The sequence below is a fragment of the Manis javanica genome, chromosome 8 (assembly GCF_040802235.1).
Source record: "Manis javanica isolate MJ-LG chromosome 8, MJ_LKY, whole genome shotgun sequence".
Taxonomy (NCBI): domain Eukaryota; kingdom Metazoa; phylum Chordata; class Mammalia; order Pholidota; family Manidae; genus Manis; species Manis javanica.
The window spans coordinates 121,173,603-121,201,439 of record NC_133163.1 but is presented as its reverse complement, the minus strand read 5'-3'; the positions used below and the strand labels follow the sequence as shown (position 1 = coordinate 121,201,439).

At 38.5% G+C, this 27,837-nt stretch overlaps 1 protein-coding gene across 12 annotated transcripts in view; it reads right to left on the bottom strand.

Moving 5' to 3' along the window:
- The window catches only part of NEO1 (neogenin 1), a 248,829-nt gene that overhangs the window by 21,171 nt on the left and 199,821 nt on the right, over positions 1-27,837 (bottom strand). For 5 of the 12 annotated variants that reach the window (XM_073212155.1, XM_073212151.1, XM_037010124.2 and 2 more), the window contains exons 13-22: positions 26,899-27,046; positions 23,083-23,193; positions 21,837-22,031; positions 10,485-10,580; positions 7,784-8,007; positions 7,564-7,702; positions 5,549-5,656; positions 3,892-4,086; positions 3,175-3,207; positions 94-162 (exon numbers count right to left, since the gene is read on the bottom strand). In XM_073212155.1, coding sequence (XP_073068256.1) covers positions 94-162; positions 3,175-3,207; positions 3,892-4,086; positions 5,549-5,656; positions 7,564-7,702; positions 7,784-8,007; positions 10,485-10,580; positions 21,837-22,031; positions 23,083-23,193; positions 26,899-27,046 — 1,318 coding nt within the window. The remainder of the gene's footprint in view (positions 1-93; positions 163-3,174; positions 3,208-3,891; positions 4,087-5,548; positions 5,657-7,563; positions 7,703-7,783; positions 8,008-10,484; positions 10,581-21,836; positions 22,032-23,082; positions 23,194-26,898; positions 27,047-27,837) is intronic. The other 7 variants (XM_073212152.1, XM_073212148.1, XM_037010123.2 and 4 more) reach the window with 3 other exon arrangements.

Sequence of the window (27,837 nt, the reverse complement as noted above, 5' to 3'; positions counted from 1 at the left end):
ACATACAATACAAAAGATATTTCAAGATTTCAGGGAGAATTGCATTATGCCCACAGTAAGCAAAAAAACAAAAAGCCACAGGAAGGGCTTTACCGCTCATGGGAGGTCTGTAGTCAGAGCCTATGTCCGGCAGCCGGCTTCCTTTTCCTGCAGACCCTGAGGCTGAAGGAGAAGAAATCATGTCAGTAATGACCCAGATTATTGGTGTGACAAGTCCACTTCACAGCTAGTGAGTGTTTTCTACAAAAAAATATTTTCAGTCTGCTGTCCATGAGAAAATGAGGTAGCACATAAATGGGGGGCAAAAAATAGTCCATCTGGGCAAAGCAAACTAAAGTACAGCTTTCTATGCAGTGAGGCAGCTGACTGGCTGACGGCCTTCTTCCGTGGCTGTGTCTAGAGTTTAACTGGATCGCCACTCACTGGTCCTAAGGTGGCAACACACTATTTCTCTAGCCTGGGAAACTGTTCCTGAAAGACTGCTCAGAGCTTAGGAAAAAAACTTCTCGTAGAGAAGGAACCAAGGGGACCAGTTAGGTTAACTTCTGCACTAAAGACCTGGATGCTTCCAAGGGGTCTGGAATACTGATCCGGCCTAATAGGTCTGTAGCATCTGGATTATTTTCTTAAATTATCAAGTTGCCTTTCCAAGTATAAAAGTTGTCCTAAGAAGGATCAGGAAGGCAAGTGGAAATTTAAGTTGGGTTCTCAGCTTCTGCTTGTCCCCTAACTATCCCAAGATGGAGAAACAGTCTTCCCTCTAGTTGCTCACAAAGGACAGGCTCCTAATCCATCAGCACGGAACACAGTGAGGTTGCTGACTTCAGGCGTGGGACCACCTCACAGGCAGGCCTCAGGAAACACAAATACCAGTTTTGTTTAGAAATTCATATTCTTGGATTTTGTTCTTCACACTTATAGAAAATTAGTTGCTTGGGTAAAGCAAATATAAGGAGTCCTTTTTGAACAAAGCAAAGGTATTCCTCCATCCATGGTTTGGGGCCAGAAAGCAATAGCATATTTCTCCTGAAGAGTCTGAAAGAATTGCAAAGTAAGAGCTGCTCCTCATGGTTAATGTAGTGCAGAGGCCCACAAGCTGCCTGCACTTGAGTGCCAGCTCCACCAGGTAGTAACTGTAACTTCTGACAAACTACTTAAATATTCTTTTTGGGTCTCCATTTTCTCATTGTCAAACGGTGGTAATAATGGCATCTACTTCACCAAACTGCTGTGAAGATAAAATAGCAATTTAATCTTATAAAATATTTTGAATACTGCCTGACGCATAGTAAATGTCCAGTAAATATTAACTACTGTTATTACAAGCATAATAAATCTTTGGGGGAGAATGTAATTTTTCCCCTTACAAGGCAGAGAGCAGAAGCTTCAAAAGAGCTATAAATGAGAGTCATTTCTACAAGCAGAGCTTGACGGAGAAACGCATACACTAGATGTGTTTCCGTAAAACACTACCGCTAATGTCAAGTGCTTCTCTAAATTACCAGACTTGGAAGAAATTAAAACCTAAAGGTTTCTATAATGTAGTTAATTTAACAGAATAGATCTAGAGATGAAAATAATGTTTTCTATGTTCCTAGAAGCTCAAAACCTTCAAAGGGAACAGAAGTTCTTGGGTTTCCAAAAGGACCTATTCTACAGTTTAACCCAGTCCCTGATCCCCTCCCCGCTGCCCATACTTATCACTTTAACTCCTTACTCTGTTGCAGTCATTCCTGCCAAACGGCACACGCCGTATGTCAGGGTCCCCAGCACCCCTCTCACCATGAGAAAGCCTAGCTGCACATACAGCACTTGAAAGGCTCTTCGCATTTCAGTGTGCTTGTCAGGCAGCCCACATTTAAGCCGAACTATCCAGAGTAGCATATTATGTAAGTAATTGCCAAAGAACGCATTTCGTCAATAAACTGGTGGTTTAATTTCTGTATTTCCCAGCATTTATTCTTTTAAATTTAACCCATGAACACGAAATTCCAAGGATTAAACTAAACAACAAAAATAAATAATCAAGAATTTTGAATGCCAGAGACGTGGTGCAGCTAAGAATTGCACTGTGGTGGCTTGTCAAGTAAAATAAGAGAAGAATAGTGATCATATTTATATTCTGTGCATAGGCAGCATTGTTATTTTTCTATTCTCATGCTTAAGTCAAAGCTTCTACCTAGGGTGCCTTACACACACACACACACACACACACACACACACACACTTTGCAGTCTCTTACTGTACAAGACTCACTGAATGCAAACACAAAGCCCTGAAATTTGAAGCCTCAAGTTCTGACTCTTACTTGCCATTAACCCAGTACCCAAAACTTCATATTTCTAGTAACTACTCTTAAACCATGAAAACAGCCATCAGATTTACTTTTACTACTCGCTCTTATTACAGAAGACATACCAATTTTAGCTGACTTTTCAGAGTTGAAAATCATAAAGTACAGCGGTCTCTCTACCAGAGTAGTTAGAGTTGGAAACCATGCTGACAGAGAATTTCAAGAATGGTGACACTGAGGCCCATGCTTCCTAAATTTCCATTTTAAATAGTTCCTGTCCTCTTTTAAAATGAGCAGATATATTTAAGGCAAGAAATGGAAAAAGAGTTTGGAATTAAGCTTATGGTAAGGGAATAAATAGTACTAATTTTGTCATGGATAATCATATAATTCAGTAGGGTAAATTTATAGATTCTTTGTGGGGGAGGAAAATAGGGTACTTGTTGAATTTGGTTACTGTGAATTTGACTCCAACTTCATTTAGAGATACTAATAAAATCCAAGATGATACAAATATGACAGATTGGTATGCTTGCTCTCATTATGGTCCAAACCCTTATACTGTTACAGAACCTCAGTACCTTGAAATCACAAAGGATAATCTGACCCACCCTTACGGCCAACCGCCTTCAGCTGCAGAACTCAGTTTAGTAGACTCAGCTTTTTTCCCTGCCAGTCTACTTAGCTCCTAAGTAGGTTCCCCAGCTTTTCAGATATCCCACGTGCCACAAACATGGACTCAACTCCACTTTGGCCAATAAACATGTAGTTTTTGATACATAGTACTGATTGATTTTCAGAAAAAAAGAATCAAAACAACAAAAAGCTACTAGTAGGTCACAAAGGAGAGGAAAGGAAAGAGAGGCCATCTACTCATTTACCTTGATCATTAGGCATTTTATCAGAGGAGTCCGCTAACAGGCCAAGCACAGGGGAAGAAAAAACAAGAGCAAGGATCACAAGCTTTGAAGATGGGACAGGCAGAATTTTTAAAGGAAAAAAATAAAACCCCACAAAGTACCAAACAAATCAAGTATCACTTTTAGTACTAACAGAAAAGAAATCATATATGGTTTTCATGTTTCCATAGACTCAGTCCCCAACCAGATTTTATCCCTAAGCTTTCGTGGTTCAATAGTTTTTCTTCATCTTCTTATCTAGAGTTTTCTTTAAGGGGTCCCTTTCAGTCTCTTTCTCTCTACCAAAGCCCACGAATAAGCCTTTCAGGTTAATAGCCTGTATGTGTCGAAAGCGAATCATCTATCACAGTAACATGCTATTTCTCTAAATGGGAACCAAGAGAATCACATCAGATCTGACTGGTATACATTTTTAAATCACTACAATTCATTTGCCTCAAACAGCCTGGAGTCCAAGTTCCCTTATATCTGATATGGTTAGGCCAGCAACCCAGGAGCACCGACTAGGCCGCCGACGGGTGGGTGCGGGATCCTTCTGAGACAAATGTTTACACTGTGGCTCAACAGCTCATCGTCAGGACTTGTTACATTATCCAGAGTCTCTATATGCTAAAGTGATATGTGCGCCCACAGTCCCACTAAACAGATACCTAACGGAACTGTTTGGGAAAGTTTTACCTTTAGGCGTTCTGAATTGGACAGCTTCAGACATGGGCCCCATGCCCTTTGAGTTCCGGGCTTGGATCTTGAAGTAGTATGGCGTGTCAAGCGTTAACTCTTGTATCTGGTGCGTCAGCCTGTTTCCCACAACAGGCTCAATAACCCAGTCGTGTATCTCTGCATTCACATCTGTACTGTAATATATGATGTAACCTGTGCAAAGAGGAAGGGAAAAATAAACCGTATTCCTGCATTTTCTTTTGCAATCAGTAAGTCAATATTGATATATACGACAGCAGAATATGTAAGTAGAGAACCACTTACTGATTAAACAGCAACGGTAAAATGCATTCAAAATGCTACACTAAATACAACATAGAGAAAACCACACTTTTAACAGTGCCAGGCTGTAAGTTATCATCTATTATCAGCAGTTGAAGTAATAAAAGTAGTTAAGATAAAAACACAAAGTTTTCTCAGAAGCTAAGGAAACAACCCAATCACTTCAACATCTTTGAATAATGTACTTCTCTTCAAGGGTCTACAGTTAAAATGATGCAGTTTTGAAAGCCATAACGGCTTGTTTTAGTTCTCACCAATGTGATTTCCTAGAAGGCAACTCGGGAGACGGGCAGCAAGCTTTGTTCAATTTTCCCAGACTGAGGCTGGGTGAAGTCATAGGGAAACGCCACCTGAGACTCCCACAAGAGGGCACTCGATCTCCGCGGCTGAGGCAGGAAGGGCCACAGCCACAAGCCTACCCGACGCACAGCGTGCAAAAATGCACTGATCACTAGTTACTCAAGACAAAGTTAAATGTAATTCAAGTTAAGTCATGCTTGGGTTTTTACATGGAAGGGGAAAATAAAAAACCTAAAGGACAAAGACCAGGGATTTGTGGAAAGGGATTCCTACTGAACACCAAAGCAGGACAATGCGAAGACACGCTGTCAGTTTCCTTAGGCCGCCTTATTCACACAAAGGGACTCCAGGAGGCAAGCTCTCTTCCTCTGCACACACCCACGTGCAACAGAGGCTCCAAGGGGAGTAACTGACAGCTAAGTCCGTCAGGCTTTCCTCCTCCAGCAGGCTGAGTGAGGAAGGCACAGGGTCTTCTACTGTGTAAGGTTCTCCTCTGGAAGTCCCAGGGAAAATTCCAGGTCCCTTCAAAGGCCTAGGCCAATTCAGACTTTTACCTTGACTTGTAAGAGCACAGGAAGCTGCAGTAGCAGGCCTGAGGGGGAAAGGCATTAAAAACCTAGTGCGCTTCTTTGGGCTTCAAGGTAAAAGAGCTGATATATTTATTGGGTATTACCCTGTAGAAATGGGCTGGGTCTTTAACTCCAAAGCAGGTTATCTATAGTCAGAGGCAGAGAAGAACAGCTTTTCTGATGAAAATAAATATACCCATAAGGTCCCACTATGGCTAAAGGCTGTTGAATGCAAGCATGGCCAACAGTGTCGGTCAGAACAACCTGCTGGTGATTTATTTTTACATGTCTAGGGGCTAACAGCACCTCCTGCTCTACTTTCAAGGACCATTATGACTCACAGCCCCTCAGAAAATGGCCAAGTGAGGCTTCAGACTCCCACTTCTCACAATAACACAGTTCTCCCCTGGAATGCTCCTGCCAGGCAGGAGCAGCGAACAGACACACACTTAAAAGCATCTTACCTGTAATTTTGCCATTGGCTTCAGAGGGAGGCTGCCAATTTACAATTATGGTCCTAGGTTTTCCCTCTTTACTCACTACTGTCACATCCTTGGGTGGAGAAGTAGGAACTACAAAACAACAATACTTTTCAATGATTCCTGTCCATTTCAATTTAATTCACCATTTCCTCAGCCCTTGCCATTTATAAGATACAATAAAGGGTACAGGCAAAAAGACAAAGCCTCCTGGCTTCAAAGAGCTCACAGTCTATCTAGAAAAAGCTCTGATAAAAAGAGAACATGTAACACACCAAAGAGAAAATGTCATATTATGAGGGACAGAACTGGCACCTTGGGGTGGGGTCAGGGCACCCGGGAAATTACAGGAGAGTCAGGCAGGGAAATGAAAAGATGTCTGCAGTTACCTGTTATATACCAGGCATTTCACAAATAGTATCACACTTAATATTTAAGGCAACTTGAAAGGTAGTTACCACTATCCCTGCCACACCAAAAATGAGAAAAGTCATGTAATTTGCCCAAGATGATATTTCCCCCCTTATTTGGATTATTTGTTAGAATAGTTTTAGGTGTAAAATAACTCTCTCTCATCTATAGTTGGCTCTCCAAACCAAATATGAGGTTTGAAGACGTCTTTTATTTAAGTTTGCACTCAAAACATACTGCCAACTATGTGATGTTGTTCTGAAACATAAAGCTGTTTATGGAACAGAAAAAGCAGTAAAATAAAAATGAGTGTTTTTTGTTTCCATGTTATGGCTGAAAACTTTTAATGTACTAGTAGGGAAATGAGCAAACTAAGTATATCCTTAGATTTACTTTTCTCTTTCTAAAATACTGGAATTCTCTTAGTATAAAATGGAAGGAAGCCTGGTGAAATGTGAACATCCTAAGGGAATACACAATATAATTCAGTAGCTTAATGGGCTGGAATTAAAGCAAAAAGATATTCGTAAGACTGGTAAAGAAAGAAAACTCAAGGCCTTGTCTAAGCCTAGGTGGACTGTACTTCTAACTCTCCGAATCCAACGTCTTTTCTCTGTGGGAAGTCTGACCAACTGTGCAGAAGACAAAAAGACGTGAAGACCAAACCCACTCTGGGAAGACTTAATAGCTCTATTTTTAAAATTATTTCTATATAGGAGAGAAAGAAATGGGAGGCCAGAATAGACAGACACTCCCAGCGGTTACCCACATCCCCATGCGAGGCCAGTACAGAGGGCAGAAGAGCAGGCCTGCAAGTGAGCAAAAGGCAAAGAGAATCTCAAACTTGGATGGCCTGCTTCTCCCTTAATTTGATTAGTTGTCTTTTCTCTTTCATGTTTACTTATAGACAAAACCCTATGGATACTCCAGAGGGAGGTTTTAAGAGACACTAATTGGTTTGCATGAAAAACACCGGGGCAGCCATGGGGTCCCCTGGTAACGAGCTGAGGCTCTAGGAAGCACATGCTGGCTGCTGCTTGGTGAAGGGCAGGTCACCTCATCTTTTCTATTTCAATGTGCCAGTAAAGGATTAATGACAATAACCCCCACGTCTACACAGGGCTTTATAATTAACCATGTGCCATTCTAACTGTTCCTCATTTTATCCTGTAAAGTAGGAAAGGCAGATGCTATTACCCCTCTTTTATAAATGGAAGCAGCAGAGATTCAGAGAAGTTAGATGACTTATACACAGTCAGTATTTAGTTGACTTGGGATTGAACTCTAGTCTCTTGATTCCTAAAATCTGGTACACTTTGCATTACACTGTCCTGTTATTTGCTAATGCTCTTACACAGCGATGAAAATATGTAATTCATCAGCTGAAAAAGCAAACACTGAACTCCAGCTGGAGTTGCTCACTGTGTTCTCTAAGTATGTCCATTCATGCACTCAGTTCTTTCCTTGGGTAGTAAAAGCAGGTAGTTAGTCTCATGACTTGGAATGTGGCACAACATGGATGTCCACTGGCTTCGACATCTTGCAAAGAGAAGAAATGCCATGTGACCTAAGATACTGACTATACATACCTAATTCAAAGGTGGTCCCATGGGCTGTCATACTCCATGTGCTTGATCTTCGACCTTTGGTTACCATCACAGAGAATTCATAGAGTGTATTTGGTTTTAAACCAGTCACCAAATAACTCAAAGTCGTTGCATTTGCATTCTGGGAACATATCAATCAAGAACTTTAGAATTAGAAAATATCAATAATCAGCTTTTTCACCCAGAGCAAATGTGTCAGTACCTTGTACTTGGTGTTTGCTGGGATGTTGGTTTTCCATCGGACTGTGTAGTACCGGGAGTCTGTGATCTTCTGGTGTTTGGGCAGTGAGTTGTCCGCCCACGTAATCCTTACGGTGTCGTGACTCAGAATGGAAGCCTGGACCCCCACTGGTGGCATCATGGGGGTGGGATCTGGCACTGGAGTGTATGGAGCATTAATAACAAATAAATCAACTTCAGAAGTGTCTGGGTAGAAAGTAATTAAAAAAGGGAAGTGGCATTTTAACATAAACAAAAAAAAGAAAAGGGAAATGCAGGGTAATATAATGGAATGAAAGGTGAGAAACGGAAAAAGAGAAAGGGAATCCAGAGTTAATAGATAACCACCATTCATTTAAAAGACTACTTCCACCTGTGTTCTTTCAGGAAAAATTTTCAGGAAAACGTCTAAAGAAATAGTATTAACTATATTCTCTACTGTATTTTGTGGGTACATTAAAATTTGATGATCCAGTGATATTAACATATTCATACTTGAATTTTCTTTAAATTACTCAAAAAGTCTACCTTTTGTCCAAAAAGAATCACGAAAAGATAAAAACTCCTTTTAAAACCAAGGATGTAATTTCTGAACAAGCAACACAGAGCGCATGGTCTGTTTTGATATTTCGGTGAATGTGGCTAAATTTCTGACATGGCTTATGTATTGAGTATCACAGGACACACAAGGGTCCTGCTCTCAAACCCGAGTCCGCAGTGTCAGCGTGGCAATGCGGCCTGGTGTTGTACTGGGTGTATCTTATCTGCACACAGTCCTGTTCAGACCTGCAGACCTCCTGGGCTTAAAAGCAGTACAGCTTCGTGGCTCATGTATGTACACGGCAAGAGGAATTCCAGGGCATTATGCTCCCTTGAGGAGAGGCAAGCTGACACCACGCAGGTATATCTGCTGTACTTCCTCCAACAGAGCCAGAGAAAATCTGCTGATGAATCCTACCAGTTACGGGAAGTGCCACCGTTCCCATGGCTCCAAGTGACATAGCCTTTATGAACTTCAGAAATCAGAGAACTTATTTGACAGCAAGCAATGTCCGTGTTCAGGTGCTGTCCTGTGCCATATGCAACAGACACATTCTCTAAACATCATCATCAAAACAGAGGCCAAAATGAGCACAAAGGCACCAAGGCCCACGAGCTCAGTGCGATACAGCACGATCCACTCGGGCTCTCCCAACTCTCCGTCCGGTTTTCTAAGTATATACACACTGATTTATTTTTTAAGTTAAGGTTTTAAAATGGGGTTCCCACATGGTTATAGTGACTAGCCCTTCCTGAACCTCAAAATCTGAAATGGCATGAGTCTTCTTTATGAATAATACTCTAGCCAAGCTAGAGTAACAGTCTCCATTTGTGTATTTGCTACACAATGAGGACTAGAAACAATAAAGGAAGAGCATATGCTATAATCAGGGGCTTTGTTCAAAGATCAGGACATACACCAGTTAGTTACAGAAAATGCACTACAGGTACAAAAATCCTTATGCTTCTTTGACAATTTTTAAAAATTATTTTTAACAACTCTTGGAAAAAAAATAACTAGGTTACACTTAGGAATAGCTCCTTGTACATTTCTAGCGAGGAGACTATACTTTTAAGTCAGATAAAAGAAAATAACTTCAAATTTTTCTTCTATTACATGCTAATTTAAGAAAGTAGCAAGCCACTTATTCTCTTTTTCATCTTCCTTTTGTCCTTTCTGGAATATCAAAGCTATTTTTAAAAGAATTTATAAATTTTAAGCACGAGGGAGCAGGAGACAGGACAGAACTACCAATCATGTAGTAATGATGTTGGTCTTGTTAAAGGCATAGAAAAAAAAGAAGACGGAGATTATTTTTATGTAAAGAATAGTGCCAAATCTATACTATGATGCAAAGTACCCAGAAGACATAGCAGGTAATAGATTCACAGTTCCAAGAAGCAAATGGAAAAAAGCATTTGTGAAAATGATAAATTCTCTGGTTTTCAGTACCCTTTAAAAAACTTACAACTCTAACATATTTACTTAAACTTTCTCATTCATATTTAAATTAGGTGTTTTATTTACCTACAGAAGTTTTACATTATATGTATATCCCTTTAAAGATATTTTAATTAGACAAATTACAAAGAAAAAATAGTGACTTCTGGTTTTTTTTGTAACAAATGGACAGTTGATCAAATGGAAAAATACATCTGGCTTTATATTCTTTATATAGATAAAGTTTATGAAAAGAAAAACACTTTCCCAACCAACTCAGGTGACCAGTAAAGCAAATGTGTTCACATACATTTATTGATACCATCAGTAAGTAACCTATATAATTCCTCCAGATATGGTAAAACCCTTTCATTTTCGGACTCATTTTAATTATGACTCACATGAATAAAAGATGAAAAAAAATCACCTTTACGTCTCTCACAACTATGCTTTCTAGATCTTAGCACATTAAAAACATGTCTACACAGAACTATTTACGTGATGGGGTTAAAATTTTCTAATAAGCAAAATATGAATGAACATAATGTTCCATGCTGAGAGCCCATTTTCCTACTTGAAGCCTCTACTCTGAATGCCATATATGCTTCCTTCAACTGAAACCTATGGGGCAGACCTCAGGCCAAATGCTACTTGAAATTCCTGAGAAAAATGCTGAAGACCAGAGATGGAGAGGATGCCTTACCCGCGTGAGGTCTGGTCACAGCGCTCTCGTACAGAGGGATGCCTTCACCCACATTGTTAAATGCCTTCAGGGTTATCACATAGTGAGAGCTGGGATCTGAAGGAAAGGAACAAGTCAAAGTATTTAAATTCTCATTACAGAATTTCAAAACTTCACAGGTGAGTGTGCATGATCTTAACTGCAGAGAAAGGAAAGAAGATGAAAAAATTTTTTAAGTGGATTATTTTGGGGTGTGGGAAGATGTGCAGATGGCAGCACATACAGTATAGAAAACCCGGCCAGGAGTAACTTCCTGGAGTTAGTCCTGGGAGGGAGGCTGACTGCCTGGCTCTTCTCTTGGCTCAAGTGATCAAGGGTTTAGTGATGCTATTGCACAGTGCAGGGCTTGGATTAGAATGATAAATAGGATTTTCGTGTGTTGGAAGCCTGTAGGTGGAGCTTGGAATTAAAGCTCCTTTCCTTCTCAGGAGGAGGACAATTGGTAGAGCCCTGGTGGGTAATCAAGGAAGGGAAGTAGGACGCAAACTGTTGATTCAGTACCTGCTCAATATCCTTAACTCTCTTGGGGCCCTCCAAATCCAGGAGCCACCAAACCTTGCCCAGCCCTCACGTAGACTTCTGGGCTGGATAAACTATGGCCCAGAATTTCAAATGGATTGGAGGTAATGCTACAGTAAGCAGAAGACTAAAGAAACACTCCATCCAGGCGATTCTATAAAATGCTGCTAGTCAGACTTGGTTAAGAGAGGGGCTCCTGAAAAGCTGGAGTAGCATTCATTCCCCTTTGCCTCTCTCCCTTCTCCCCTATATGCAAAGGATCAAGTCTTGTTGATTCTACTCGCTTCTCACCACTCTGCCTTGTTCTCTATGTTCTGTCTTTACCAGCCAGCTCTCAGTTTAATGAGCACTGTACACTCTTACTACTGTACCTTAACAACGCAGTTGTTCCCTATGCTGGGGACACACACCATCCTACTTCACATAGACGATACCTACTGATCTGAAAGGGCCCATCTAAGACTGGATCAACCTCTTCAGTTCCATAGGCTGTAGCATCCTGTTAGTCTTCCTTAGCACCCTCAACGATTTCAGTCATTTCAAAATTGTAGTATTTCTAATGACTGGGATATCTGCTTGATCCTCTGCTCTGTCTCTAGCCAAGTGCCTGGAATACTGTGCTTATTAAATATTTGTGTTTTAAATTAAATGGTGTTCATTAAATATTTACTGATTGGTTAAAAAGGCTTGCAAGAGAAGATAATAACTTTGACTATATTATGATAGAATATGGGATAGATCCCAGAGCAGATACCCAGTAAGCAGAAGTTTATGTGGATCTGAAGCTCAGGAGAGAGATGTAGTAAATAAATTCCTCAACATTACTTCTCCACTTCTGACTTTCTTCTTTTATTCAACATTATACGCATCTTAGATCTGTCTGGCTTGAAAAATAGAGCTCAAGCTTATTTTACCTTACGACAAATTAAACTTTTCCGCTGCTTCTCAGTGTGCCCTCTTTCCTACTGGTCTGTCTGCTCACTCAGCACACGCAGCGCTCCTTCTCAGATCTTGATTTGAGACACGATTCTGACTCAGTCTTTCAAAGTACAGTTAGTTAAGCTTCTTCCCTGACTGCTCTACTGTCCTTACTAGCTCTCCCTCCTCCGAACACACTCCACTTCAACTCATTTCATTGTTTCTTGTGTTTTACTTGTGTTCCCCTATTGGACTGAAAGCGCCCGAAGGTCAGCACCGAAGGTCAAGGACCATGTCCTGCCTACATTGCAGAGGACTTACAGTTCAGTAGTTTCATAAAGGAAATGGTATGAGGCATGTCACCACAGAGACATTTTTATCCTACCAGCAAAGCTTTTCTTTCACTCTCCTACAATTGCCTTAGAAGACTCTTTATGTGACGAATACTTCCTGGGTTGGCTGTGCTGTTCCTTCTTGAAAGGAAAAAGAGAAAGCCTACTTTGTTTTTGAATAAAGCAATAAATTACTACCTGTTTTCTACCAGAAAAGATGTAGGTAGTTCATTTGTTAGACACCTAACGTTGTTCTTAGGGAAGATGGTTACAAAGAAATTATTTGAATAAAAACGTTGATCAGGGAAGATTCTGAATTAAAAGACAAGCCTTCCCTAGAAAAGATCTCAAAAATGATAATACAATTTAGAAAAGTAATTGTACGTACCCAAATCGACACATTTTCTTTTAAAAAGTGTTACTATTTAACCTTTTTTTTGCTTTGTAAATCAACAATCAACTTTTGAGGTATAATTAGAATAAAATAAAATACACCCTTTTAAGTGTACAGTCTGTTGAGTTTTGATAAATATATATACTTGTGTAATCACTACCACAATCAAGATAAAGAATATTTCCAACATTCCAAATAGTTCTTTTGTGCCCCTTGCAGTCAATTTCTACCACCCATTTCTCATTGCTATAGGTAAGTGCTGCCTATTTTGCATATCATAAGCACATGACAGCATGGTATGTACTCTCTTGTGTTTGGCTTCTTTTGCCCAGCATGTTTGTGTGATTCATTATGTTGTTATGTCTACCCACAGACTATTCCTTTTCATTGCTGAGTAGTATTCCATTGTATATATATACAACTTAACATTTACCTATTTCCTCTTTTAGACTATTATAAATAAGGCTATGATGAACATTTGTGTACAAGTCTTTGTGTAAATATGATTTTTATTTTAATTAAGGTATCATAGATACACAGTCTTATGAAGGTTTCACATGAGCAACACTGTGGTTTCAACATTCACCCATATTATCAAGTCCCCTGCCCCTGCCCACTGCAGTCAATGTCTATCAGTGTAGTAAGATGTTACAGAGTCATTACTTCTCTTCTCTGTGCTGGACTGCCTTCCCTGTGACTTACCTATATTACGTGTGCTAATTATAATGCCTCTCAATCCCCTTCTCCCTCCCTAACCCCTTCCCCTTGGTATGCACTTAGTCCCTTCTTAGAGTCTGTGATTCTGCTGCTGTTTGGTTCCTTCAGTTTTGCTTCGTTGTTATACTCCACAAATGAGTGAAATCATTTGGTACTTGTCTTTCTCCGCCTGGCTTATTTCACTGAGCATGATACCCTGATCCATCCAAGTTGTTGCAAATGGTAGGATTTGTTTTCTTCTTATGGTTGAATAATATTCCATTGTGTATATGTACCACATCTTCTTTATGGACATTTAGGTTGCTTCCATATCTTGGCTATTGTAAATAGTATTGTGATAAACATAGGGGTGCATATTTCTTTTTGAATCAGGGATCTTGTTTTCTTCACGTAAATTCCTAGGAGTGGAATTCCTGGGTGAAATGGTATTTCTGTTTTTAGTTTTTTGAGGAACCTCCATACTGCCTTCCACAATGGTTGAACTAATTTACATCCCCACCAACAGCATAGGAGGGTTCCCCTTTCTCTGTATCCTCGCCTGCATTTGCTGTGTCTTGTCTTTTGGATGTTGGCCTTCCTAACTGGTGTGTGGTGATACCTCGTGGTGGTTTAATTTGCCTTTCCCTGATAATTAGAGATGTGGAGCATCATGTGTCTGTTGCCTATCTGAATTTCTTCATTGAAGAAGTGTCTATTCAGATCCTCTGCCCATTTTTTAATTGGGTTATTTTTTGGGGGGTGTTGAGGCATGTGAGTTCTTTATATACTTTGGATGTTAACCCCTTATTGGATATGTCCTTTATGAATATATTCTCCCATGCTGTAGGATGCCTTTTTGTTCTGCTGATGGTGTCCTTTGCTGAACAGAAGCTGTTTAGTTTGATGTAGTCCCATTTGTTCATTTTCTTTTATTCAGGTATCATTGATATACACTCTTACGAAGGTTTCACAAGAAAAACAATATGGTTATTACATTCACCCTTATTATCAAGTCCCCCCATACCCCATTGCAGTCACTGTCCATCAGTGCAGTACGATGCCACAGAGTCTCTATTTTGTCTTCTTTGAGCTACACTGTCTTCCCTGTGATCCCACACACACCATGTGCACCAATCATGATACCCACAATCCTCTTCTCCCTCCCTCCCCAACCACCCTCCCCTAGTCCCTTCTTGGAGTCTGTGAGTCTTGTTGCTATTTTGTTCCATTAGTTTTGCTTCATTGTTATACTCCACAAATGAGGGAAATCACGTGGTATTTGTTTTTCTCTGCCTGGCTTCTTTCACTGAGCATAATACCCTCTAGCTCCATCCATGTTGTTGCAAATGGTAGGATTTGTTTCTTTCTTATGGCTGAATAGTATTCCATTGTGTATATGTACCACCTCTTCTTTATCCATTCATCTACTGATGGACATTTACGTTGCTTCCATTTCTTGGCTATTGTAAAAAGTGTTGCGATAAACAAAGGGGTGCATATGTCTTTTTGAATCTGAAAAGGTGTTTTCTTGGGGTAAATTCCTAGAGTGGAGTTCCTGGGTCAAATGGTATTTCTATTTTGAGTTTTTTGAGGAACCTCCATATTGCTTTCCACAATGGATGAACTAGTTTACATTCCCACCAGCAGTGTAGGAGGGCTCCCCTTTTTCTACATCCTTGCCGGCGTCTGTTGTTCCTAGTCTTTTCTATGTTGGGCATCCTAACTGGTGTGAGGTGGTATCTCATTGTGGTTTTAATTTGCATTTCCTGATAATTAGTGACGTGGAGCATCTTCTCATGTGCCTGTTGGCCATCTGAATTTCTTCTTTGGAGAAGTGTCTGTTCATATCCTCTGCTTGTTTTTTAATAGGGTTATTTGCTTTTTGGGTGTTAAGGCATTTGAGTTCTTTATATATTTTGGATGTTAACCCTTTGTTGGAAATGCCATTTACAAATATATTCTCCCATACTGTAGGATGCCTTTTTGTTCTGCTGATGGTGTCCTTTGCTGTACAGAAGCTTTTAGCTTGATGTAGTCCCATTTATTCACTTTTGATTTTGTTTCCCTTGCCCGAGGAGTTGCCTTTAGGAAAAAGTTGCTCATGTTTATATTCAAGAGATTTTTGCCTATGTTGTCCTCTAAGAGTTTTATGGTTTCATGACATATATTCAGGTCTTTGATCAATTTTGAGTTTACTTTTCTGTATGGGATAAGATAATAATTCTGTTGCATGTAGCTATCCAGTTTTGCAAACACCAGTTGTTGAAGAGACTGTCATTTCCCCATTGTATATCCATGGCTCCTTTATCTTAATATTAATTGGCCATATATATGTGGGTTTCTATCTGGGTTCTCTAAGTCTATTCCACTGGTCTGTGGGTCTGTTCTTGTGCCAGTACCAAACTGTCTTGATTACTGTGGCTTTGTAGTAGAGCTTGAAGTTGGGGATCATAATCCCCCCAGCTTTGTCCTTCCTTCTCAGGACTGCTTTGGCTATTTGGGATCCTTTGTGGTTCCATATGAATTTTAGAACTATTTGTTCTAGTTTGTTGAAGAATGCTGTTGGTATTGTGACAGGGATTACATTGAATTTGTAGACTGCTTTAGGCAGGATGGCCATTTTGACAATATTCTTCCTATCCATGAGCACAGGATGTATTTCCATTTATTGGTATCTTCTTTAATTTCTCTCACTGGTGTCTCATAGTTTTCAGAGTAAAAGTCTTTCACTTCTTTGGTTAGGTTTATACCTAGGTATTTTATTCTTTTTTGATGCAATTGTAAGTAGAGTTGTTTTCCTGATTTCTTTTTCTGCTAGTTAATTGTTAGTATATAGGAATGCCACATTTTTCTGTGTATTAATTTGGTATTCTGCAACCTTGGTGAATTCAATTATTAGTTCTAGTAGTTTTGGGGTGGATTCTTTTGGTTTTTTTATGTACAGTATCATGTCATCTGCAAACAGTGACAGTTAAACTTCTTCCTTACCAATCTGGATGCCTTTTATTTCTTTGCATTGTCTGACTGCAAGGCTAAGACCTCCAGTAAAATGGGGAGAGTGGGCATCCTTATCTTGTTCCCAATCTTAGAGGAAAAGCTTTCAGCTTTTCACTGTTAAGTATTATGGTGGCTGTGGGTTTGTCATATATGGCCTTTATTATGTTGAGGATCTTGTCCTCTGTATACCCATTTTGTTGAGAGTTTTTATCATGAATGGACGTTGAATTTTGTCAAATGCTTTTTTCAGTGCCTACTGAGATGATCATGTGATCTGTGTCCTTCTTTTGGTTGATGTGGTGGATGATGTACTTTCAAATATTTTACCATCCTTGCATCCCTGGAATAAATCCCAGTTGTTCATGATGGATAATGTTTTTGATGTACTTTTGGATTCAGTTTGCTAATATTTTATTGAGAATTTTTGCATCTATGTGCATCAGGGGTATTCGTCTGTAATTTCCTTTTTTTGTGTGTGGTGTCTTTGCCTGGTTTTCGTACTAGAGTGATGGTGGCTTCATAGAATGAGTTTGGAAGTTTTCCCCCCTCTTCTACTTTTTGGAAAACTTTAAGGAGGATGGGTATTGGGTCTTCTCTAAATGTTTGATGAAATTCAGTGGTGAAGCCATCTGGTCCAGGAATTTTGTTCTTAGGTAGTTTTTTGATTACCAATTCAATTTCATTGCTGGTAACTGTGGTCTGTTCAGATTTTCTGTTTCTTCCTGGGTCAGTCTTGGAAGGCTGTATTTTTCTAGAATGTTTTCCATTTCTTCTAGGTTATCCAATTTGTTAGCATACAATTTTTCATAGTATTCTCTAATAATTCTTTGTATTTCTTTGGTGTCTGTAGTGATTTTTCCTTTCTCATTTTTGATTTTATGTGTGTAGATTCTTTTTTTTCTTGAGATATCAGGCTAGGGGCTTATCTATTTGTTTATTTTCTTGAAGAACCAGAGCCTGGTTTCATTGATTCTATTGTTTTGTTCTTCTCTGCTCTGATCTTTATTATATCCCTCCTTCTACTAACTTTGGCTCTCATTTGTTCTTTTTTTTCTAGTTTCATTAATTGTGAGTTTAGACTGTTCATTTGGGATTGTTCTTCTTTCTTGAGGTTAGCCTGTATTGTAATATACTTTCTTCTTAGAACTGCTTTTGCTGCATCCCACAGGTTTGGGGCTGTTGAGTTGTTGTTTTCAATCATCTCCACATATTGCTTGATCTTTGTTTTCATTTGGTCATTGATCCATTGATTATTTAGGACCATGTTGTTAAGCCTCCATGTGTTTGTGGGCTTTTTTATTTTCTTTTCATAATTTATTTCTAGTTTCATACTCTTGTGGTCTGAGAAGTTGGTTGGTACGATTTCAATCTTTTTGAATTTACTGAGCCTCTTTTTGTGGCATAGTAGATGATCTATTCTGGAAAATGTTTCATGTGCACTTCAGAAGAATATTTATCCCACTGCTTTTGGGTGGAGTGTTCTGTAGATGTCTGTTAGGTCCGTCTGTTCTAGTTTGTTGTTCAGGGCCTCTGATTCCTTACTTATCTTCTGTCTGGTTGATCTGTCTTTTGGAGTGAGTGGTGTGTTTAAGTCTCCTAAAATGAATGCATTGCATTCTATTTCCCCCTTTAATTCTGTTAGTATTTGTTTTTCATATTTAGGTGCTCCCATATTGGGTGCATAGATATTTATAATGATTAAAATCCTCTTGTTGCACTGACCCCTTTATCATTAGGTAATGTTCTTGTCTCTTGTTACTTTCTTTGTTTTGCTATTTTGTCTGACAGCAGTAGTGCTATTCCTGTTTTTTTCTTCCTATTATTTGCATGAATATTTTCCATCCTTTAACGTTTAATCTGTGTATGTCTTTGGGTTTGAAGTGAGTCCCCTGTAGGCATATCCCGTAGGCATATAGGTGGTTGTGTTTTATCCACTCTGTAACTCTGTCTTTTGATTGGTGCATTCAGTCCATTTACATTTAGGGTGAATTTAGATAGATATATACTTATTGCCACCATGAGCTTTAGATTTGTGGTTACCAAATGTTCAAGGCAGCTTCCTTACTATCTAACAGTCTGCCTTAATGTGCTTCTTATGCTTTTTCAGGCACAATCTAAAAGTTCTTTTTTCTTGTCTTTTTCCTCCTCCACTCTACGTATTAGATGTCATATTCTGCACTCTTTGTGTATCCCTTGATTAACGTTATGAGTAGTTGATATAATTTTGTATTTGCTTAGTAATTAATCGGTCTACTTCCTTTACTGTGGTTTTATTTTCTCTGGTGACAGTTATTTAGCCTTAGGAACACTTCCATCTAGAGGAGTCCCTTTAAAATACACTGTAGAGACAATCTGTGGTAAATACCCTCAACTTTTGCTTATCTGGAAATTGTTTAATCCCTGCTTCAAATTTGAGTGAAAATATTGCTGGCTGGAGTATTCTTGGTTGGAGGCCCTTCTGTTTCATTGCATCAAATATATCCTGCCGCTCCCTTCTGGCCTGTAAGGTTTCTGCTGAGAAGTCTGCTGATAGCCTGATGGGCTTTCCTTTATAAGTGATCTTTTTTCTCTCTCTGGCTTTCAATACTCTGTCCTTATCCTTGATCTTTTGCCATTTTAGGTATTATATGTCTTGGAGTTGTCTTCCTAGGGTTCCTTGTGTTGGGAGATCTCTGCACTTCCATGACCTGAGAGGTATTTCCTTCCACAGATTGGGGAAGTTTTCAGCAATTATTTCTTCAAAGATACTTTCTATCCCTTTTTCTCTCTCTTCTTCTTCTGGTACCTCTATATTGTGAAAATTGTTCTGTTTAGATTGGCTGCACAGTTCTCTTATTATTCTTTCATTCCTAGAGATCCTTTTTTCTCTTTGTGCCTCAGCTTCTTTGTTTTCATTTACCATCTTCTCTACCTCATGTAATCTACTCTTAAATCCCTCCATTATATGTTTCATTTCAGATACTGTATAGTTTCTCTTTCTTGAAGTCCTTCCTGAGATCTAGAATATTTTTCTATAGCTCCGTGAGCATGTTTAATATTTTTATTTTGAAATCTTTATCTAGAAGATTGGTGATTTCAGTTTCACTTAGCTCTCTCTCAGGTGTCTTTTCCTGTACTTTTGTTTGGACAAAAAGTTTCTGGTATTTCATTTTTTTAGTGATTGCTATGGAATAATATCTGTGTAGCAGTGTCCTCCAGTACCCAGAAGCTCTACTCTCTGGAGCTGCTGAGCACTTGTGCCAATGGTGGGGGTTGTGGCTGAGCAGAACCGGCACCTGCTGGGAGGAAAGAGTGCTTTCCTTTTTGCCTCCTTTTTCTTTGGGACTGTCATCATCTTTTTGAGTTACAAAGTTTTTTATGTATTCTGGACCCAATTCTTGGTCAGATATTTGAACAATGGATATTTTCACCTAGTCTGTATGTTGCCTTTTCAAATTTTTGGTGTCTTTGAAAAAGCAGACATTTAAATTTTTGATGAAGTTCAACTTATTAATTTATTTTATAATTTATGCTTTTTTATATCTTAAGAGATTCTTGCCTACCTCAAAGTCATAAATATTTTTTATTTTCTTCTAGAAGTTTTACAGTTTTACCTCTTGAATTTAGGTCTGTTTTTATGTATGGTGTGAGATAAAGGTCAAGAAGGCTCCTTTTCTTTCTCATACAGATATCCAATTACTCCCACACCCTTTGTTAGACTATCCTCTCCCCACTGAATTATCTCAGTATTTTCGTGGAAAATCAATTGGCCATATACGACAGGTTTACTTCTGGGTTCTACTCTGTTTCACTGATCTGTAACACCTACCTTTACACTAATACTACCACTATGTCTTGATTACTGTAGCTTTATAATAAGTCTTGAAAATCAGGTAGCATGGGTCTTATAAACTTTATCCTTTTTTTTTTCCCCAAATGGTTGTGTGTTCTAGTTCCTTTGACTTTCATATAAATATTAGAATAAATAAATAAATTTCTACAAAAGAGTCTAATGGAATTCTACTTGGGATTGCACTGGAGAGAACTGTCATTTTAATAATACTATCTTCCCATCCATGAACATGATATCTCCATGTATTTAAGCCTTCTTTAATTTCTCTCAGGAATAATTTTCTAGTTTTCAGTGGAGAGACCTTATACATATTTTTAGAATTTTACTCTTAAGTACTTCATATTTTTTATGCTATTTAAGTGGTACTGTTATTTTAATTCCAATTTCCAACTATGTATTGTCAGGATATAGAAATATAACTGTTTTTGTATATCAACTTTGTATCTTGTGACTTTGTTGAACTCACTTATAGTTTTAGTAGCCTTTTTTTGTAGATTCCTCAGGATTTTCTACTCCAGTAACAATAAGCATGTAAAGCACTTGGACATTGTTTTTCTAAATATCGTTTTCCATAAAAGAAACCAAGATTACTGAGAAATGGCTGACTGAAATGGTAAGGCTAGGGAAATAGCAGAGGAGCCTAAAATACCTTATTTGTCAAAAAGGAAGAAAATGCTCAAGGAAACATGGGAGATGTCACAGGGTAGAGGAATCAGTCATAAAAGACTCCCATTGACCATGCTTTCACTGTGGAAGAGAAGGGAAGTTCTTCTTTATCAAAGAATGCTAATAAATGTAGAAATAATGGAATTAGAATATTATCATTTACAAAACACCATTAGTATTAAACATCCTAAAACTAGCGAAAGTTTGATTACAAACAATGTGTTCACAAAATCAATGTAGCTCCTCCACAAGGTTCTTATTAATTATAAAGGAAAAAAAATAGTAATTTCATAGTGGAGGAAAGTGGCAGATACCATTTTAATCAAGTAATTAAATTTAGTATCACTAGCAATAGGCTCTCATGTGTCTTCTGATATGAGGCACTGATAAGGACACAATGCATCTCAAGTTTAAAGTGAAGGACATTCTACAAAATACAAATGGTCTGTACTTTTCAAACTGTCAGAATCACGACAGAGAAAAAAAGAGGAACTGTTCCATATCAAAGATAACTAATGAGACACATAACTAAATGCAACATGTGATCCTGGACCAGAAAACAATGTTTTCCTTTTGTTATAAAGGATATTAATAAGACAACTAGCAAAATATGAGCAAGTCCATAAATACTATTAATTTGATTTTGATAACTATACTATGGTTATGCTAGAAAATGCCCTTGTTTTAGGAAATGCACATTAAAGTATTAGTGGGTGGAGAGGCATCATGTCTGCAAGTTATATCAAATAGTTTAGAGAATAAAATATGTACACATAGAAAAATAGAGAATAGAGCACATGTAATAAAATGTTAACCTTTGGGGAATATGGGTGAAGGATATACAGGAATTTTTTGTACTATCTTTGAAAGTTTTCTGTAAAAGTAAAATCATTACACACAAAAACGTTAGAAGGAAAGAAATCACACATGGAATTACTTCCTCTATGTGGCATACATACCGAGATTTTCAATGGTGTAATAGCGCTGTTTATAGTCCACTTTGATGGTCTGGGCATGAGGGCTGCCAATGCCGTAACCAATGGCATAACCTCTGACCACGATGTTCTGATTCTCTGGAGGGGTCCAGCTTACCACAATACTAGTGACGAGTGGGCGGACGTGAAGAGAACTAGGCACTTCAGGAACACGAGTTTCTAGGAAGGAAAGAAGAAAACCAAGATGAGATCTACCTTCTTTTAGAATATTTCACCATCTTTGGGGAATGGTGTTTGATCCCCTGCCAAATTACTTGGGGCTAACTAAGATTTTTTTCTATTACACCCAAGAATTCAAAGAGAATGTAGTATAGTGAAATGTGGCCCATGGTTTTACTGCATTCTAAGAGGAAAACAAACCCAAGCAACCTGAAATACAAGGCACTGCAATATTAATTTGGAAGGGGAGACAAAGAGATCCAAGAACCTCTGTCCAATGGAGAAAAAATAAATTGCCTTTCAATAGTTACTCATTCCTCCTCGTCCCACATCTGATTCCCAAGCTCTACCAGGTAGAATGAGAAAGGCATAATACCAACTAATTAGAAGACTGTTGTCAATAGGTGATCAAGTATCACCTTACAGCAATGTATCAATTACTAACTGCCCTAAGTAATATGCTAAGTTAGAAAACATGAAACTTTAGAACCATAAATTGATTTAAATGGTGTGAGACTTTGGCTTTAAAAGGTGGCAATTTACAGTATCTTTCAAATATATTATTTCATGGCATAAATTGCTGTCTGAACTTAAAAATTAGTAAGCCAAGAATTAGGATAAGGACATAGGTCTTTTGTCTCCCAAGTGCAGGACCTATCTCTGGTAAAGGAACATACACACACCTATATGGAATTACTTATTGACTAAATGAGTGAGAAAAAGGACAAGGTGTTGAGGGCTAAGGGAAAATGTAACTGAAATAAAGGCACAATCTATGTGGATCAGCCTTAAAATTTAGATCATCCAGCCATGTAATGGCCTTGGTAAAAAGCCAGACTTAAGGCACCTATATGTTTGTATTTGTTCTAGTTTTGCTTAAACAGACAGTTCTCTAAAAACCACTGCAAAAAAAATAAAAATAAAAAAAAATTAGGAGACTTGCCACATTACCGGAACGACAACAGTATCATAAGTTAAAGTTCACAGACTTAAGACATATATAACCCCAAACCGTGGCTTTTCAGTTTAACTCAGTTGTCAAAGTTCTTACCATCTAAGTCACTTTCAAAAGTTTCAGCAGAAAGCCAGTCAGTAGCAGGGCCTGTACCATTGACTGTTAGAGCAGCCACTCGGAAATTATACTCAGTCCCCCGATCAAGACCTAAGGCCCAAATGACAAAAGAAAGAAATAACCTTAAACAAAAGCTTTGGAAAAACAAGACATTAACAATCTCTCATTAGAGCAAATACCTAATCCACCAACTAAGTATAAAGCTACTATGTTGATAAAGTTTCCCTTAAAGTTAATACAGAACAAGCAGTACATAAATACCAGGATAGAGGAGCTCCTACCTATAAAACAGAGGCTGAAGCCCCCACAACCCAGTAAGAAAACGGAAATGAGTAAAGTTCCCAGGAGAGGGAGATTTTTTTAAACAGCTTGAACACACTTGAGAGATTATTTAATGTAACCCCTTCATTTTGTTACTAAGGAAGCCAAGGCCAAAAAGAGTTGAGGATAATGAAAGAGTTGTAACAAAGGAACAGTCAGGTGATCTCAGAAGACAGCAAAAGTCAGGAAAGAATGCAAAGATGTAACTCCCACCTGGTTGCTTCTGTTCTCTGAGCCATCCCTTAACACAGTAGAGAAGGTTTAAACACCAAATATGGCTTAGAAATCTATTTCTCAACAGCTTGCCAACCCATAAGTACATACAATAAGTAAAAGAGGAATAAAACCTTCCTATTATGTAACCTTTCATATTTACTATCAGCTAATAAAGTACATGATTAATCAATGTATTGAAAGCAGCAAATACCCAAATGTAAGTCTACCCTACAAAGTAGGGCAACAGTCAGTAATATGGTCAGCTATTCATATATTCATGTATCCACTTTTTCTTTTTTTTACTGTGTTAAAATACACTAACAAATTTTACCATCTGAACCATTTTTAAGTGTACAGTTCACACACATACATTTTTAGAGAAGTTAAATACTAGACATTGTGGTCAGTCTTGTAAGGTTTATGAAAAATTATCTTACTTTCCCATACCCAAATACTGGGATCTTTGGCTAGCAACATAGTACAGAAACTCCAAAGAGAGAGCTATTGAGGTGGAACTTGGACAGGATGCAGAATGAACCCTGGCTCAGTTTATCAATACTATCCCACGGTATGAGAGGAGACAGGAGGTTGTTTAGTGCAGGTCCATCCTAAATCTTTGCCCGCAAGAAGCAAGACAGGAGAAGCAAAGTAGCCCGGCCCAAGTCAGTTCACTTCCCTGTCTTCTCCCTGCATGTACTGAGCCAGTTAAGTGCCAGAGTGGACTGTACATGTACTTACACGTGTTAACAGACAACAATCTAGATTAGCAGACAGCTCAACTGAGGTCCTGAAATAACTCCAATTATCATTCCCTCCCCTTTGGGGAGAGTTAGAATGTAAAAGAGCAAGTGAGAGAGAGTGCACGTATGTGCAAGCAAGAGAGTTGCTTGTGTAAGGAGGTGAAGAGTCCCTCCCCCCTGAAGGACCTAGAGAATTAACAGACTAAGACTAAGGCACACAATTCACATTGTAAAGATACAGCAAAAAGTGTTAAGTGCTGTAAGCAGTACAAAAGGAAGAAACAATTACCTCAGGCTAAAACTTAATCACATAATTTATTGTGCAGTACAGGCTTGTGGAAATCCATATTGTTCTCTAATATTTATCGAGCTGCATGTTAATGTTTCAAGAGGAAAGATCTCCACGTTTGCTCACCATTGTACACCCAGGGTCAGCACACACTAGTTAAAGTTCAGTAAAGTCTGTTAAACGTATGAGTGAATCTAAACATGATTTTAAAATTCAAAATTTTCTTGATAAAGAAAAAGCTATTTTTACCATGAAAGTGGTATTTTGCTTATACATCAAATGTTTCATTGGGGAAATGCATAGCGTCTGCATGGGCAAGGACTGTACTCTATATAAAAATATTAGCAACAAGAACATTGCCTGGCATACAGAAAATGCCTATCAAATATGCAAAATAGAAGCCTTACAGACAGGAAATGTTATTTACCTCTTTTGCAATAAAATCAGAAATTGACTTTTAAGAACATCTGTGACCAATTTTACTGCAATTTTACTACAATAAAGCCATGTTATTCGCTGCAGCTTAGAGCTGTGGAGTTCATGTGAAGAAATTAGAAGCCTAAAGGATACCGTTGGAGACGAACATTCACCTTCTCCGAATTTGTGAAGTGAGGAGCCAGGAGAAAAGCCTGCTAGGTCACTAGAGCGCGGCTTTGCAGTGTCAGCGGCTCTCTCAGTTTTTAGAAACTCAGAAAGAAGAGAAGACCGATTACACTTTTGACCCCAGATCTTTCTTCTATCAAGAACCTAGCTGCTGGGGGCACAGGAAAGTGGTTATTGTTAAGCTTCCTCTAATCTTTTCCATTTCTACCCAGGAGGAAAGCAATGTAAGGAAAGTTTAGAGCTCCCCAAGAGTGATGAAATGAATTCTCAGGGCTTGGCTAATAATGACATTACCCTCCAGGTCTTGTAGTTCTCTCCTACCAGCTCTGCCAGGAAACCCCAAAAGGGTCTCTTAGGGGCATCTGTCTCTATTCCTTGTAAGGATGTTCCCAACATCCAAACAGCAAAAAGCACTTCATCTTTCTCCCATGCTTCTCCTACAAAGCCAACTCGCCCTTGCTAAACCAACTCTACTTTCCTCCCTTGAAGAGGGAAGCGGGTGATACTCTGTCATCTACAGGGGAAGGCATATTAGAGATGCGTTAGGGTACATTTTTACCAGTTATGCCATTTGCTTTGTTGCACATAAAGGGAAACTATACAAAAGGTACTATCTATCCCTGACAGAATTTTCCAAACTTTATCATGTCCATAGCAGCAAGAAGGATTACTGCATTGCTTTGCTAGTCACAAATGTTTCAGGCCACGTATACACAAGTGCTGTCAACATCATAAAAATAATTTTGTAGACCTCTCCTACCAACCAGATTCTTTGCTTATATAGCTTCGTTTTACCTTTTTTTTTTTTTTTTCAGATTACAAAAGAACAAGGCAAATGGTCTGTGACTTATGTGGTCTGACTTGTGATTTTTTTAAATTTGATGGTCTGAAATGCATTCAATTCTGTGCATTCAGTAGATATCGCACCTTAAATTTTGAATTTTTGATGTTTTCATGGGCTAGTGATTCTCTGAGTGGCACAAATTCCCAATCAGCCACGTGATCAAGAGGGTAAATAACTGACACACTCACAGTCATTCTATAACCATATGGCCGTTCTGTTTTTCACTTTCAGAATGGTATTCAATACATTATATGAAATAGTGAACTTTTTATTACAAAATAGACTGTGTTAGATGATTTTGCCCAACTGTAGGCTAATTTATAAGTATTCTGAGCATGTTTAAAGTAGGCTAAGCTAAACTATGATATTTAGCAGGTTAGGTTTATTAAACGTATTTTCAACTTAAGATATGTTCAATTTACGATGGGTTTATTGGGATTTAGCCCCATCCTAAGTCATGGAAGATCTGTTCTGAACATATATTCAGAAAAGAAAATATGGAGAATACAGAAAAACACAAGTAAGGAACAAGGTAAGGAAATTTTAGAGCTCCCCAAGAGCTCTCCTCAAACAATCTCACCACGCAGATAGCAAAACCTGTAAGGGTGTTTTTTGTTAATTTTTTTCCAGTTAAAAGTAGGTTGAACCATTACAAATTCTTCTGAACCATTTTTATTTTAGTCAAATAAGTCAATAGCTCAGGGCAGTCTTTAGATCAGCGTAATTCAGTATCTGAGAAAGATATCATCTCTTAGTTTTTGCCGATGTGTAAAGCAGCTCACCTTCGATCAGCTGAGACAGCTGTGTCCCAGCTACCAGGGTCTCTGTGACATCACTCTTTCGGGAGGCCTTTCGGTAGCGAATCTTGTAGCCAGTAATCTGCCCATTTTGTGTGGCTGGGGCAGGTGGCTGCCAGTGAATCATAATGTTCTGGGAAAGACAAGAGCACACAGAAAAGGCCAAATATATCAAAAGCTTGGTCCTATTTTATGTGTTATAACCCTGACTTCACTGTGTAAAGGCACTTCACAAAGGCAGCAGAATGCTCAGAGTTTTACTAAGTTATTTTATAATAACTGAAAAATACTTTTAATTTTAAAACCCTCAATGATCAGATGGGGAGATTATATTTGTGGGCCGTATACTCTAGGCCTTTGATCTCCTGGGTATTTTGCCAGAATGAAGACATTGGGCAAAAGTCTGAGGGAATTTTTCAAAAGGAAAATATACATTCAGAGGCACATGGATTGGGAACTAAATAAACTATTGTTAGGTGTAAGTTTCTCTCCTACTTCCATTGTGAAACAGCTAAAATTAGACAATTTCTGCCTAAAAATCTTCCAAATGGGTATCATTCATTAACAACTGGTTGTTTCTTAAAGGAAAAGGAGTCCCAAGTACTTTTTGAAGAACTGAAAATCTCAGTTGCCTCTATAGCCAGGAAGAGGCTCTGGTCCTTTGAGGCCTACACAGCCTTAAATGTACACTGAATTTGACTAGAAGGGACGGTTTCAGCATATGTAACCATCTGAGAGGTGTCTGCCTTAGTTACACTGGGCTTGTCCCACAGTTCTAAGGAGCTATGGTTTCATAACCAACTTCTTTCTACCTTATCAAAGTTCTGGACTGTTAAAATCTGGAATGTCATGGTTTAGATAATAACAATGTATTTACAGAAAGATTAAAGTAAAATTGGCAACACAGAAAGGCAGTCAAGTTAA